General features: G+C 58.4%; 1 protein-coding gene across 4 annotated transcripts in view; it reads left to right on the top strand.

Moving 5' to 3' along the window:
• The first annotated feature begins 2074 nt into the window (after positions 1-2074).
• The window catches only part of CELSR3 (cadherin EGF LAG seven-pass G-type receptor 3), a 28076-nt gene continuing 15907 nt past the window's right edge, over positions 2075-14243 (top strand). For 3 of the 4 annotated variants that reach the window (XM_033206440.1, XM_033206430.1, XM_033206424.1), the window contains exons 1-10: positions 3971-7723; positions 9278-9928; positions 10252-10477; positions 10765-10880; positions 11555-11643; positions 11748-11905; positions 12494-12657; positions 12944-13069; positions 13160-13329; positions 13763-13948. In XM_033206440.1, coding sequence (XP_033062331.1) covers positions 3976-7723; positions 9278-9928; positions 10252-10477; positions 10765-10880; positions 11555-11643; positions 11748-11905; positions 12494-12657; positions 12944-13069; positions 13160-13329; positions 13763-13948 — 5634 coding nt within the window. In that variant the 5' untranslated portion in view covers positions 3971-3975. Of the gene's footprint in view, positions 7724-9277; positions 9929-10251; positions 10478-10764; positions 10881-11554; positions 11644-11747; positions 11906-12493; positions 12658-12943; positions 13070-13159; positions 13330-13762; positions 13949-14243 lie in introns of all 4 variants that reach the window. The other variant, XM_033206450.1, reaches the window with a different exon arrangement.

Genomic DNA, 14243 nt, shown 5'->3' with positions numbered 1-14243 from the left:
TGGGACTACAGGTGCCCACCACCACGCCCGGCTAAATTTCTGTATTTTTAGTAGAGACAGGGTTTCACCATGTTGGCCAAGCTGTTCTCAAACTCCTGACCTCAGGTGATCTTCCTGCCTCGGCCACCCAAAGTGCTGGGATTACAGGTTTGAGCCAACACGCCCAGCCAAGAAATTTATTTTCTAATTGTTGCTGACATACAGAAATTACATCTGATTTTTATATATTGATCTTATGTCCAACAACTTTGCCGAACTCATTCTAACAACTTACGTATAGGTTCTTTTGAAATTTTTACATATACAATCCTACTGCTTGGGAGTGAGTTTTTTTCCCTTCCAATCTTCATAACTTTTTATTATTTTTCTTGCCCTACTGCACTGGATAGGCCCTCCAATATAATACTGAGGCTTGTGGTCATGAATATAAAATGAGACCAATTATCATGGTGGTTTGTTTTCCTCCAGCAATGTTCTGCTGCGCTAGAGGCAAAGAATACATAGTCTGTTTTAACTGGGGTTAGATTTTAACCCAGCAAGTTTGTCTAAGAAGAACAGGGCAGGGAGTTGCCATGGCACTGGACTCTGTAAGGCTAATGGCACAGGTCAATAGCTGAGATGATGTACAATGGATTGAAGATCTCAGTGAGGTCAAAGAACTGCTGAATAATTGAGCTGGACAGGTTGGCCAGGTCTTCTCCTGGAAAGGTACACCTGGCTGGGAGTAGACAAACACAGGGTGGGGTGGAAAAGGCAGGAGAAGGAAAGACGCTGTGAAGTGTTAGCAGGCAGTATCTGCCACAACCTTACCCTCTGGTCTTCTGATACCTCCATCTGCCCCCCAAGAGCCTCAAATCCAGGTATCTAGGTCCTGGGTGGACCTCTAGTTGGGAGTTGATAAGAGAATGAGGATAGGCTGGGCACGGTGGCTCATGCCTGTAATCCCAGCACTTTGGGAGGCCAAGGTGGGCAGATCACTAGATGTCAGGAGTTTGATACCAGCCTGGCCAACATGGTGAAACCTCGTCTCTACTAAATACAAAAATTAGCTGGGCATGGTAGTGGGTGCGTGAAATCCCAGCTACTTGGGAGGCTGAGGCAAAAGAATCGCATAAACCTGGGAGGTGGAGGTTGCAGTGAGCCGAGATCACACCACTTCACTCCAGTATGGGTGACAGAGTGAAACTCCATCTCAAAAAAAAAAAAAAAAAAAAAAAAAAGAATGAGGTTAAACCACATTAAGGGTCTTATTAGGAGGCAAGGGCAAGATTTGGAGGTGGAGAGAAGAACCATCACCACTATCACCAACATTTGGTTTTTGTTTTTTTACCGGGAGCATTGGGAACTGCCACTGGGGCTGGGGCATAGAGGTGAGTGCAGATGGAAGGAGTGGGGCTCCACAAAACAGCCACAAAGGGAGGATGACAGTGGGGACACACAGCAGGGAGCAACATGGAGAGCGATCTGCAATCGATCTCACCGCTCAGGAGTGAGGAGCTTTGCTCTCCAAAAGGAGTGTTAGCTGGGGCCAGCGCCAGCCCTGTAGGTGAGAGGGCAGGGCTTGATTTCCCTCAGCCATAGTCCCTTTATGCCTCTGCACATTTGCCCACCCCCCATCCCTATCCCTCCCTGCCCTTCCTTTGCAGATGCAGATGCCCCCTTGGTCATTCAAGGCATTGCTCGGGCATCTTATGCAAGAAGGCTTGCCAGGTCTCAAAGGTGACTCAGACACCTCCTCTGGGACCTTAGCACCCTTCCCCAGCAGAGCCCGTCTCCCTCTGTGGCGTCAGGTTTTGTGCCCTCTACTCACTAGATTGTGGACCCAGAAAGCGCTGGTGCTGTCAAAACCACTTCTGGGTTGCCAGGCTCACACCTATAATCCCAGCACTTCGGGAGGCCAAGACGGGCGGATTGCTTGAACCCAGGAGTTCAAGACCGGGAGTTCAATACGTGGTGAGACCCCGTCTCTACAAAAAATGCAAAAATTAGCCAAGTGTGGTGACACGTACCTGTAGTCCCAGCTACTCGGGAGGCTGAGGTGGGAGAATCGCGTGAACCTGGGAAGTTCGAGGCTACGGTGAGCTGTGATCACCACTGCACTCCGAAAGAGTAAGACCTTGTCTCTAAATAAATAACTACATAAAACCACTCTGGGGGACTCGCCTCTCCAGCCCCTGCACCGATTGGCTCCCATTCAAAGGAGTTCAGCCCTAAGCACCTCTGCAGATCCTCCACCCCCACCCACAAACCCGTGGGAACCCCGGCCGTGTATCTGGCCCAGAGCTCTGATCCTCGGGAGGTCCTCAGATTCGTAGACGGGAGAGGGCACAACTGGAGACCTGCTGCCTGTCCTTGGTAGCCGTAAGGGGCGCTCGGGAGGTGGGACCCGCAGGAGCCCCGCCTCCCGGAAGCGGAGAAATCAAGGGGCGAGAGAATGCGCCCACTGATTGGTTGATGGTGATGTCATAGGTACCGTTCGGGGCGGGCCAGAGGCCTTGGTCGGGAGTCCCTCGCCGGTTAGAACCAGGATCCACCCCATCGCGGGAGCCGCACCCTGTGGAGCGTTCTGGGGTCCCGGCCCTGACCTCTTCCTGGGTGTGGTGTCGGGATGCCCGCGTCCTCTGCACCCCGCGCTGCATCTCGTTATCGATTCTGCCTTTGGAGGCCAGTCCGTATAGGGTACCTCCCGGACTATCTCTCACGTTTAGCCGACAACCCCTGGAGCCCCCTCGCCCATGCGACGAGTCCTCCGTGAGGGGCGGAGCCTCCCATTGTGCCAATAGAAACAATGAATCTCTGATTGGAGTGCTCCGCTTTCACCCCTCGCCTCCGCTCCTCTTGTGACGTCTGTTGCGCCAGGTCCACCCATTGGCCTGGCGAGACCGGCGCGTGCCAGGAGTTACTTAGGGAGAGCTGGAATGCACTGAGGGTGGGGGGAGGACTGAGTTTCTGTGTCAGTCCCTTCAAGGGGTTAAGGGATGCGGTCGTGGCAGACGAGGGGCGGAGATCCGAAGAAGCGGGGCCCGCAGCCATGGGGCAACGCGGGGCTCCACGTGGCATCCCAGAGCACTCGGGACCCTCAGCCTCGGAGGGTGTGCAGCCTCCAGTGGAGGGGCCCCGAGCCCGGGAGACTGCTGGAGACAGGCAAGGCAGGGAAGAATTCGTCCTCTGCTCCCGCCTCGGGAGGGTCATCTCCGGTTCCTGCTCCGCAGGGGCGCTCCAGACAAGCAGGTGGTCGCGACAGGTTTCATAAAACTAGCTGATCGGATAGTTAAAGCAATTGTTCGAGGTGCTGGCACCCCAGATCCCTGTCCAGCCATCGTCCCCTCTACCCCAAGATTTCACACAGTACCCGCTCCCAGAACCATGAGAACGCTCATGGGCACCAAAATTTCAGACCAAAATCCGGGACACGGTTCAGAACTAGTGGTCAGGAAGGGAGACAAGAGATCTGGAAGGGGATAAAAAGACTGAGAGACAGAGCTGGGACAGCGCCCTAGAAGGAGGGAGGTGGATGAGGGCGGCGGCCGAAAGTGGGGAGGGCGGACCTAACGGCGGCGAACCCCGGTGCTCTGTTCAGCACCATGAGCAGCGCTCACGTCCTCAATAAAGATGGCGTCAGGAGCTTCCGTCCTCAGAGCTGCCATGCGCGATGGGTTGTACCACCGTGTTTCGGGCGCCGGGGCAGAGGTGGAGTGAACCATCAGGGCGGCCGGGAGCCATGTTGGAGCGGCGGGAGGCGGCAGCAGCGTCGGGGATGCTGTGGTGGGGGCGGAAAAAGCTGGGGCTGCACGCCGGAGGGGCTCCGGCCGTGAAGTAGATGGTGCCCAGAGGGCGGCGGGGGCGCGGAGAGACAGGCGGAGGGGCGGGGGCCCGGGGCGGCGGCAGGGGCCCGGGAGGGGGCCCGAGCGGCGGGGCCAGCCCAAGGACCGGACCGGGGCGGGGGGCGGTGGAGGCCGTGCAGGGAGGCGGGGGATGATGGCGAGACGGCCGCCGTGGAGGGGTCTCGGGGGACGGTCGACCCCCATACTTCTGCTCCTTCTCCTCTCTTTGTTCCCCCTCAGCCAGGAGGAGCTGGGGGACGGTGGGCACCAGGGCTGGGACCCGGGGTTAGCTGCCACTACGGGGCTAAGGCCGCATATCGGTGGCGGAGCCTTAGCTCTTTGTCCCGAGTCTCCCGGGGTCCGGGAGGATGGGGGGCCTGGACTGGGGGTCAGGGAGCCTGTCTTCGTGGGGCTCCGAGGGGGAAGGCAAAGCGCCCGGAACAGTCGAGGTCCCCCTGAGCAGCCGAACGAGGAGTTGGGGATTGAACACGGCGTCCAGCCATTGGGCAGCCGCGAACGAGAGACAGGACAGGGACCAGGGTCTATGTTACACTGGCGCCCAGAGATCTCCTCTTGCGGGCAGACAGGACCTTTGCAAAGAGGTAGTCTGTCACCAGGGGCTCTGTCCTCAGGTGTCCCGGGCTCGGGGAACAGCTCACCCCTCCCTTCAGACTTTTTGGTTCGGCACCACGGTCCCAAGCCGGTGTCCTCCCAGCGGAACGCTGGGACAGGCGCCCGCAAAAGAGTGGGCACCGCGCGCTGCTGTGGGGAATTATGGGCAACAGGGAGCAAGGGTCAGGGCGAGAGAGCCACGACATCCGGAGCAGAAAGGACAGCCCCCCTGCGGAACTGTCTTCCAGGGGCCTCGGGATCTGGCCCCGAGCTGGATTCAGCACCGCGCACGGCGAGGACAGCTCCTGCATCAGGTTCAGCACCCCGCGAGTCTCGGACAGCTCCCAAGCCGGCGCCCGAGCGCATGCGCTCCCGGGGTCTCTTCCGCCGCCGCTTCCTCCCTCAGCGCCCCGGGCCGCGCCCCCCGGGAATCCCGGCCCGTCCTGAAGCCAGGAAAATAACCTCGGCGAACCGGGCACGCTTTCGTCGCGCCGCAAATCGCCACCCGCAGTTTCCGCAGTACAACTACCAGACGCTGGTGCCGGAGAATGAAGCAGCAGGCACCGCTGTGCTACGCGTGGTTGCACAGGACCCGGACGCCGGCGAGGCCGGGCGCCTAGTCTACTCGCTGGCGGCGCTCATGAATAGCCGCTCTCTGGAGCTGTTCAGCATCGACCCGCAGAGTGGCCTCATCCGTACGGCGGCAGCTCTGGACCGCGAGAGCATGGAGCGTCATTACCTGCGTGTGACCGCGCAGGACCACGGCTCGCCGCGCCTCTCGGCCACCACGATGGTGGCCGTGACAGTAGCTGACCGCAACGACCACTCGCCGGTTTTTGAGCAAGCGCAGTACCGGGAGACGCTTCGCGAGAATGTGGAGGAGGGCTACCCTATCCTGCAGTTGCGTGCCACTGACGGCGACGCGCCCCCCAACGCCAACCTGCGCTACCGCTTCGTGGGGCCGCCAGCTGCGCGCGCTGCAGCTGCCGCCGCCTTCGAGATTGATCCACGCTCCGGCCTCATCAGTACGAGCGGCCGCGTGGACCGCGAGCACATGGAAAGCTATGAGCTGGTGGTGGAAGCCAGCGACCAGGGCCAGGAGCCCGGGCCGCGCTCGGCCACTGTGCGCGTACACATAACTGTGCTGGACGAGAACGACAACGCTCCCCAGTTCAGCGAGAAGCGCTACGTGGCGCAGGTTCGCGAGGATGTGCGCCCCCACACGGTGGTGCTGCGCGTCACGGCCACCGACCGGGACAAGGACGCCAACGGATTGGTGCACTACAACATCATCAGTGGCAATAGCCGTGGCCACTTTGCCATCGACAGCCTCACTGGTGAGATCCAGGTGGTGGCACCTCTGGACTTCGAGGCAGAGAGAGAGTATGCCTTGCGCATCAGGGCGCAAGATGCTGGCCGGCCACCACTGTCCAACAACACGGGCCTGGCCAGCATCCAAGTGGTGGACATCAATGACCACATTCCTATTTTTGTCAGCACGCCCTTCCAAGTCTCTGTCTTGGAAAATGCTCCCTTGGGTCACTCAGTCATCCACATTCAGGCAGTCGATGCAGACCATGGGGAGAATGCCAGATTGGAGTACTCCCTAACTGGTGTGGCATCTGATACTCCCTTCGTGATAAACAGCGCCACTGGCTGGGTCTCTGTGAGTGGTCCCCTGGACCGTGAGTCTGTGGAGCATTACTTCTTTGGTGTGGAGGCTCGAGACCATGGCTCACCCCCACTCTCTGCCTCAGCTAGTGTCACAGTGACTGTGCTGGATGTTAATGACAATCGGCCTGAGTTCACAATGAAGGAGTACCACCTACGACTGAATGAGGATGCAGCTGTGGGCACCAGTGTGGTCAGCGTGACCGCAGTAGACCGTGATGCCAACAGTGCCATCAGCTACCAGATCACAGGTGGCAACACCCGGAATCGCTTTGCCATCAGCACCCAGGGGGGTGTGGGTCTGGTGACTCTGGCTCTGCCACTGGACTACAAACAGGAACGCTACTTCAAGCTGGTACTAACTGCATCTGACCGGGCCCTTCATGATCACTGCTATGTGCACATCAACATCACAGATGCCAACACTCATCGGCCAGTTTTTCAAAGTGCCCACTACTCAGTGAATGTGAATGAAGATCGGCCAGTGGGCAGCACCATAGTGGTCATCAGTGCCTCTGATGATGACATGGGTGAGAACGCTCGTATCACCTATCTCCTGGAGGACAACCTGCCCCAGTTCCGCATTGATGCAGACTCAGGGGCCATTACACTACAGGCCCCATTAGACTATGAGGACCAGGTGACCTACACCTTGGCTATCACAGCTCGGGACAATGGTATCCCACAGAAGGCAGACACTACTTATGTGGAGGTGATGGTCAATGATGTGAATGACAATGCTCCACAATTTGTAGCCTCCCACTATACGGGGTTGGTCTCTGAGGATGCCCCACCTTTCACCAGTGTCCTGCAGATCTCAGCCACCGACCGGGATGCTCATGCCAATGGCCGGGTCCAGTACACTTTCCAGAATGGTGAAGACGGGGATGGAGATTTTACCATTGAGCCCACCTCTGGAATTGTTCGTACAGTGAGGCGGCTGGACCGGGAGGCAGTGTCAGTGTATGAGTTGACTGCCTATGCAGTGGACAGAGGTGTACCCCCACTCCGGACTCCAGTCAGTATCCAGGTGACGGTGCAGGATGTGAACGACAATGCACCTGTCTTCCCAGCTGAGGAGTTTGAGGTGCGGGTGAAAGAGAACAGCATTGTGGGCTCAGTGGTGGCCCAGATCACTGCAGTGGACCCTGATGAAGGCCCCAATGCCCATATAATGTACCAGATTGTGGAGGGGAACATTCCTGAGCTGTTCCAAATGGACATCTTCTCTGGAGAACTGACGGCACTCATTGACCTAGACTATGAGGCTCGCCAAGAATATGTGATTGTGGTGCAGGCCACATCTGCTCCTTTGGTCAGCCGGGCCACTGTGCATGTCCGCCTGATTGACCAGAATGACAACAGCCCTGTGCTCAATAACTTCCAGATTCTCTTCAACAACTATGTATCCAACCGTTCGGACACCTTCCCTTCGGGCATTATTGGGCGCATCCCAGCTTATGACCCCGATGTCTCTGACCACCTCTTCTACTCCTTTGAGCGTGGCAATGAGCTTCAGCTGCTGGTGGTCAACCAGACCAGTGGAGAGCTGCGACTCAGCCGAAAGCTAGACAATAACCGCCCACTGGTGGCCTCCATGTTGGTGACTGTCACAGGTGAGGGGCAGGGGGCAGGCAAGTGACCCAGTGACCCCAACCTGTTAGGTCTCAGGGACTCCACAGGGCACCTCATACCAAAGAGGGATTTCTAAGCCTTCCAAGAACCCCTTAAGGGTAGGGTTCTTGCACCCTACAAGATCTGCCATAGACCTCACAAGGTTAGGTTCTCTGCTTAGGTTCCTGGATAATCTCCACAGAATCCCAGTGATTCCAAGGCATCTAGCAGACCCCATAAAGCCTGTAAAGAACTGCCTGCTACCTAGGGATAGCTCCCCTCCTGACAAAAGATCAGCGGTCCTGGGGTAATCCTCTGGAGGTCCCAGGCAAAGCCAGTGTGGGCCAGTCAGTCCACGCTATGCCCATGTTCAGACAAAGGGTTACTTTGGGTCCAGTCTGATGCCTACCCCATCTGTGCAGGAAATGACCAATAATTGAGTGGTCAGGAACAGCAGCTTACTATGGAAGCTTCAGGTGGGGAGTGGCTTCATAGGGGCTGAGACCCTGACCTTTGGGACAATGTCCAGAGGTCTACCTGCCTCTTTCCTGCTCCATCTGCTCCAGTCGTTCACAAACCCCTCCATAATAGGAGAGTGCAGGTGGGGAGGCTCTTGAAGTCCTGCCTACTGGAGGCTGCAGAGGTTGGGAAATAGGCTTTACTGGTGCTCATTCCTCAGTTCTGGAGCAGGGACTCCTGGCACTGCCTGAGAAGGCACAACCTTCATTTATCCCTCAACTCACTCAACAGTCTCTCCTCATTGACCACCCAGTATGTGCTAGGGTGTGGGGACAAGATGAACAAGGCAGCTAAGCACCTCACCTTCATTTCTAGGGTGGTCACTGAAACCACAGGACCCAGGTCTGGAGTAGAGAGCAGGCTGCTAACTCAAGAATGCTGGTGTGTGTGTGTGTGTGTGTGTGTGTGTGTGTGTGTGTGTGTTTTCAAGACCCTCCTGGAGCTTGATAACCCAGGATTCTGGAGGATGGCATTGAGACTTCACTGGGCCAGGACCCCTTCTAGTGCTATGGAAGAGCAATTTGCTGACCAAAAATAGGAGATAGGTGATTCCTGATCTGGAACCCTTGTTTTCTGTAGGGGATGTTTTGCTGGTTATGCTATGCTGGGGGAGGGGAGAAGGGGAAGGTGAATGGGAATGAATGGCCAGTGGCCCTAGCTCCTCTCTGTGTCCTGAGTTGGGGTAGCCTGCTGACCATGATAACTTGGGGAAGTGTGGGTTACTGAGTACTCAGGGTACTTGAGTGCTGTTGGGGGAGTGACTTGCTAACCCATGGGCACTGTGTGGGGTTGGTTGATCCCTGGCCCAGATCCCTCCTTGTATTGTGGGTTGGGGGAGGAAGCAGCGGCTTTTTGACACCTTGATGCTGGAGGAGCTGGTGGTCACTAGCCCCAGACTCCCTTGTGTCCTGGTGGGGTCAGCCTGCTGTCTTAGAGGTTCTGGGGGCCTAGGCTATCACTGGCCCCAGCCCTCTTTTGTCCCAGGAAGGGGCGGCCACTGGCCCCAGGATGACCACTGCCCCTGCCCCCACCTGCAGATGGCCTGCACAGCGTGACGGCGCAGTGTGTGCTGCGCGTGGTCATCATCACGGAGGAGTTGCTGGCCAACAGCCTGACCGTGCGCCTTGAGAACATGTGGCAGGAGCGCTTCCTGTCACCGCTGCTGGGCCGCTTCCTCGAGGGCGTGGCTGCGGTGCTCGCTACGCCCGCTGAGGACGTCTTCATCTTCAACATCCAGAACGACACAGACGTAGGGGGCACCGTGCTCAATGTGAGTTTCTCGGCGCTGGCTCCACGTGGGGCCGGGGCGGGCGCTGCGGGGCCCTGGTTCAGCTCCGAGGAGCTCCAGGAGCAGCTGTATGTGCGCCGGGCGGCGCTGGCGGCCCGCTCCCTGCTCGACGTACTGCCCTTCGACGACAACGTGTGCCTGCGAGAGCCCTGTGAGAACTACATGAAATGCGTGTCCGTGCTCCGCTTTGACTCGTCCGCGCCCTTCCTGGCCTCGGCCTCCACGCTGTTCCGACCCATCCAGCCCATCGCTGGCCTGCGCTGCCGCTGCCCGCCCGGATTCACGGGAGACTTTTGCGAGACCGAGCTCGACCTCTGCTACTCCAACCCATGTCGCAACGGCGGAGCCTGCGCGCGGCGCGAGGGAGGCTACACATGCGTCTGCCGCCCGCGCTTCACAGGTGAGCAGGGAGCCGGGCCAAGGCTGGGGGCGGGACCGCAATGCGAGTGAGTACTGGGCTTCACTTCTGAGGCCAGAGTCTGGTGTGGACGCGGTTAGGCCAGAAGCCGTAGAGCCTGGCAGGGAGAGGCAGCCGCCGAGGAGGCAATGAGACTGGGGAGGGGGCGGCGCCGCGGGGCAGGGCCAGACGGAAGGGGCGTGTCCACCGAAGAGCTCGACCTTTCGGAGGTCTTGGCACCCGGCCTCTGGGCCCGCGGTCTTTGAAGGGGCCAGAGCAGGGGCGGGCGTGGGCGTGATCGCCTCTGACCGCGGCTTGGCCCCTAGGAGAGGACTGCGAGCTGGACACCGAGGCCGGCCGCTGCGTGCCGGGCGTCTGCCGCAACGGGGGCACCTGCACCGACGCGCCCAACGGCGGCTTTCGCTGCCAGTGCCCGGCAGGCGGCGCCTTCGAGGGCCCGCGCTGCGAGGTGGCTGCGCGCTCCTTCCCGCCCAGTTCGTTCGTCATGTTTCGTGGCTTGCGGCAGCGCTTCCACCTCACGCTGTCCCTCTCGTAGGTGCCCGCCCCATGTCTGAGCGCCTCCACGCCGCCCCCACCTACCCGCCCTGACTCAGATTCCTGACTGCCCTGTACTGGCATTCCCACGAGACACCGCCCCTCCCCTGACGCCCCGCCCAGGGTCTCCTGACCTCGCTGCACCCGCGTTCCCTCGGTCGGTCCCGCCATCCCTCTCGCTTCCTCTCTCGCCCTAGCCCCTTCTCCTCGCAGGGATGGTGGGTGTGAAGTGGTACCCTGCTCCTGACGCCCCCACCCCCGCAACCCCCTCCCACCCCGCCCAGGTTCGCCACCATGCAGCAGAGCGGGCTACTCTTCTACAACGGGCGCCTGAACGAGAAGCACGACTTCCTGGCCCTGGAACTCGTGGCTGGCCAAGTGCGGCTCACATATTCCACGGGTGGGTGCCCCGGATGTGACGGCGAGAGGGTGCATGTGTGCTGGAGGACGTAGGGCCCAAGTCCCCTCAGGTTTGCCTCACTGTGCATCTGAGCACACACTCCACGCCATACAAGCAGTGAAGACCTAGCTCCTTGTCCTTCCCTGTGGGAAGGTCCCTCCCTCCAAGAAGTCTGTTTCTCCTGTCTGTTCAAAGGCACTCTGGGCCAGCCATTGTAGTCACCAATGGGGGACTGATTTGATGCATCCAGGGTGGCCCTGGGAGTGGCTGTGCTTATATAACTAGAGTGAGGCCGGGCGCGGTGGCTCAAGCCTGTAATCCCAGCACTTTGGGAGGCCGAGACGGGCGGATCATGAGGTCAGGAGATCGAGACTATCCTGGCTAATACGGTGAAACCCCGTCTCTACTAAAAAAATACAAAAAACTAGCCGGGCGACGAGGCGGGCGCCTGTAGTCCCAGCTACTCGGGAGGCTGAGGCAGGAGAATGGCGTGAACCCGGGAGGCGGAGCTTGCAGTGAGCTGAGAGCCGGCCACTGCACTCCAGCCTGGGTGGCAGAGCAAGACTCCGTCTCAAAAAAAAAAATAAAAATAAAAATAAAAATAAAAAAAATAACTAGAGTGAGATGGGGCGACTCCACTGCTCCTGATGATTCTACATGTGTCTCCCCTCCAGGTGAATCCAACACAGTGGTCAGTCCCACAGTTCCAGGGGGCTTGAGTGATGGGCAATGGCATACAGTGCATCTGAAATACTACAACAAGGTGGGGACCATCCCTGGCATCGGGTATGAGGGGAGTTGGGATGCTGACTTCTGCTCCTCGGGGGTTACTAGGGGCACTGTTGACTGGTGTGCCTGGGTCTTTAGCCCCGGACAGATGCCCTAGGGGGTGCACAGGGCCCCTCCAAGGACAAGGTGGCTGTGCTGAGCGTGGATGATTGTGATGTGGCCGTGGCTCTGCAGTTTGGTGCTGAAATTGGCAACTACTCATGTGCGGCTGCTGGTGTGCAAACAAGCTCCAAGAAGTGAGGCCCCCGCCCCTGGTCCCCTTGTCCCCTGCCTACCAAAGCCCACTCCAACCCTTCACATGCCATTCCTCATCCCATCCTGCCAAACTCTCCCATCTTTCCCCCAAACCACCAAGATTTCCTTCTCCTTTCAAAGACCCTGAAAGCCTGCTCACCCTAGCCCCCAATCCTGCATTCCACCCCAGACTTCCACCTCCCACACACAGTCCCCAGGCAGTCCTCCAAAGCCTCCACCTCCCCACCCCAGTCTCACTAATGCCCCACGTCCCCTCCGAGTCCCTTAATCTCATGTCCAGTCCCCAGACTCTTCACGTCTCCATCCCCTCCCCAGCCAGCCAGATGCCTCACTCTTTCGTCATAGCCCTTAACTGCAGTTCACCTACTTTTCCCCAGACCATCGGCCCATCATGAGCTCCCCTTTGCACCCCAACTGAAGTAAGACCCTAACTCCTTCCCCAGCTTGGCCTTATTTTCCTCCCTCAATCACCCTACCCTCTGGGTCCTATCCCCTGCTTCCTGTGGCCCCCCAGGAGCAACTCTGCTTTGGCCCCAGTCCTACCAATGACCCAAACCCCTGATCCCCAGGTCCCTGGACCTGACGGGCCCTCTTCTTCTGGGGGGTGTCCCCAACCTCCCCGAGAACTTCCCCGTGTCCCATAAGGACTTCATCGGCTGTATGCGGGACCTACACATTGATGGCCGCCGAGTGGACATGGCGGCTTTTGTCGCAAATAATGGCACCATGGCAGGTAGGCCTGAAGCTTCCACCAGCCCAGCCCAGCCCATGGCCCTGTCCCCATCATAGGGAGGGAGCAGAGGACTCCATGGGGTGACTCCACATCTGACTTCAACCCAGTCTCTTTGGGTGGCAAGCACCATGCTACAACCCAGACTTTAGGGCCTGACTCTTACCAACCCCACCCATCGAAAGAAAATGGGGCTGAGATCTTGGTGTCTTTCAGCCCCTCTGGACACTAAAGTCCTGTCCAGCACTTGTGCCCCCCAACCATTGTTCTCATGTCTTTCCTCTCCCAGGCTGCCAAGCCAAGCTACACTTTTGTGACTCAGGCCCCTGCAAGAACAGTGGCTTCTGCTTGGAGCGCTGGGGTGGCTTCAGCTGTGACTGCCCTGTGGGCTTCGGTGGCAAAGACTGTCGGCTCAGTAAGTGGGCAGCATGGGGTGGGGGGGGCCTGCAGGGTTAGATCTGCTCCTGGAGCAGGGACTGTAACCCTGTTTCTCTTATCCACTCAGCTATGGCCCACCCCCACCATTTCCGTGGCAACGGCACACTGAGCTGGAACTTTGGAAGTGACATGGCTGTGTCTGTGCCATGGTACCTGGGGTTGGCATTTCGGACACGGGCAACGCAGGGGGTCCTGATGCAAGTGCAGGCTGGGCCACACAGCACGCTCCTTTGTCAGGTGTGTCCACTCTGCTCACCCTCCCTATACTCTCAGTTCTCAGTCTCTTACACCACCACTGACATTCTTGTGGGTTCAGGTTGGTCACACAGCATACTTTTCTGCCAGATGTCCCAACCACACTTGACCCTGCTCTGGACCCTAGCCCTTGATTCTCTTTCCATCATTATATCCTCTGTAGGTGCAGGGCTCCAGCATAGCTCTCTCTCATGCGAGCTGCACCAACCCACCCACAATACCTGGTCCTATCCTCTGCCCCCTGACACCATATCAGCAACATGATGTCCCTGGCACAGTGCCCTGTGTGCCAGGTATAACCTTCACCCCATTGTTCTGATCTCTGATATTTCTGACCTCTGAGCCCTCTGATCTCACCTCCAAGTCCCAGCCCACTTGGGGCTCTAACCCCAGGGCTATGCATCTCTGCCCACAGCTAGATCGGGGGTTACTGTCTGTGACAGTGACCAGGGGCTCGGGCCGTGCTTCCCATCTCCTTCTGGACCAGGTGACTGTCAGTGATGGCCGGTGGCACGATCTGCGGCTGGAATTGCAGGAGGAACCAGGTGGCCGGCGGGGCCACCATGTCCTCATGGTCTCACTGGACTTTAGCCTCTTCCAGGTCTGGCCTCTGACCCCAGGGTAGTCTGTTCTCAGCCTTCCAACCAGATCCACCTTATTTGACCCCACCTCTAGTTCAGCTCCTCTCAGTTCCCTCCACTGCACCAAGTCTGATGTTCTCCCCCCAGTTCCCCACCATATATCCTTGCACTGAGCCCACCCCACCAGCCAGGTTGGTCCACTCTCAGGCCATCCTTGTGCCAGATTTGGGGCCTGGTCTTGGGGAACCTCTGTAGCCAGCACTTTGCCTGATTCCTAGAAGCCCCTTCTAGTCTCTGCCCCAGTCTCTACCCACC

The sequence above is a fragment of the Trachypithecus francoisi genome, unplaced genomic scaffold, assembly GCF_009764315.1.
Source record: "Trachypithecus francoisi isolate TF-2019V2 unplaced genomic scaffold, Tfra_2.0 Lachesis_group0, whole genome shotgun sequence".
NCBI classification, from domain to species: domain Eukaryota; kingdom Metazoa; phylum Chordata; class Mammalia; order Primates; family Cercopithecidae; genus Trachypithecus; species Trachypithecus francoisi.
This window is presented reverse-complemented; position numbering and strand designations above follow the sequence as displayed.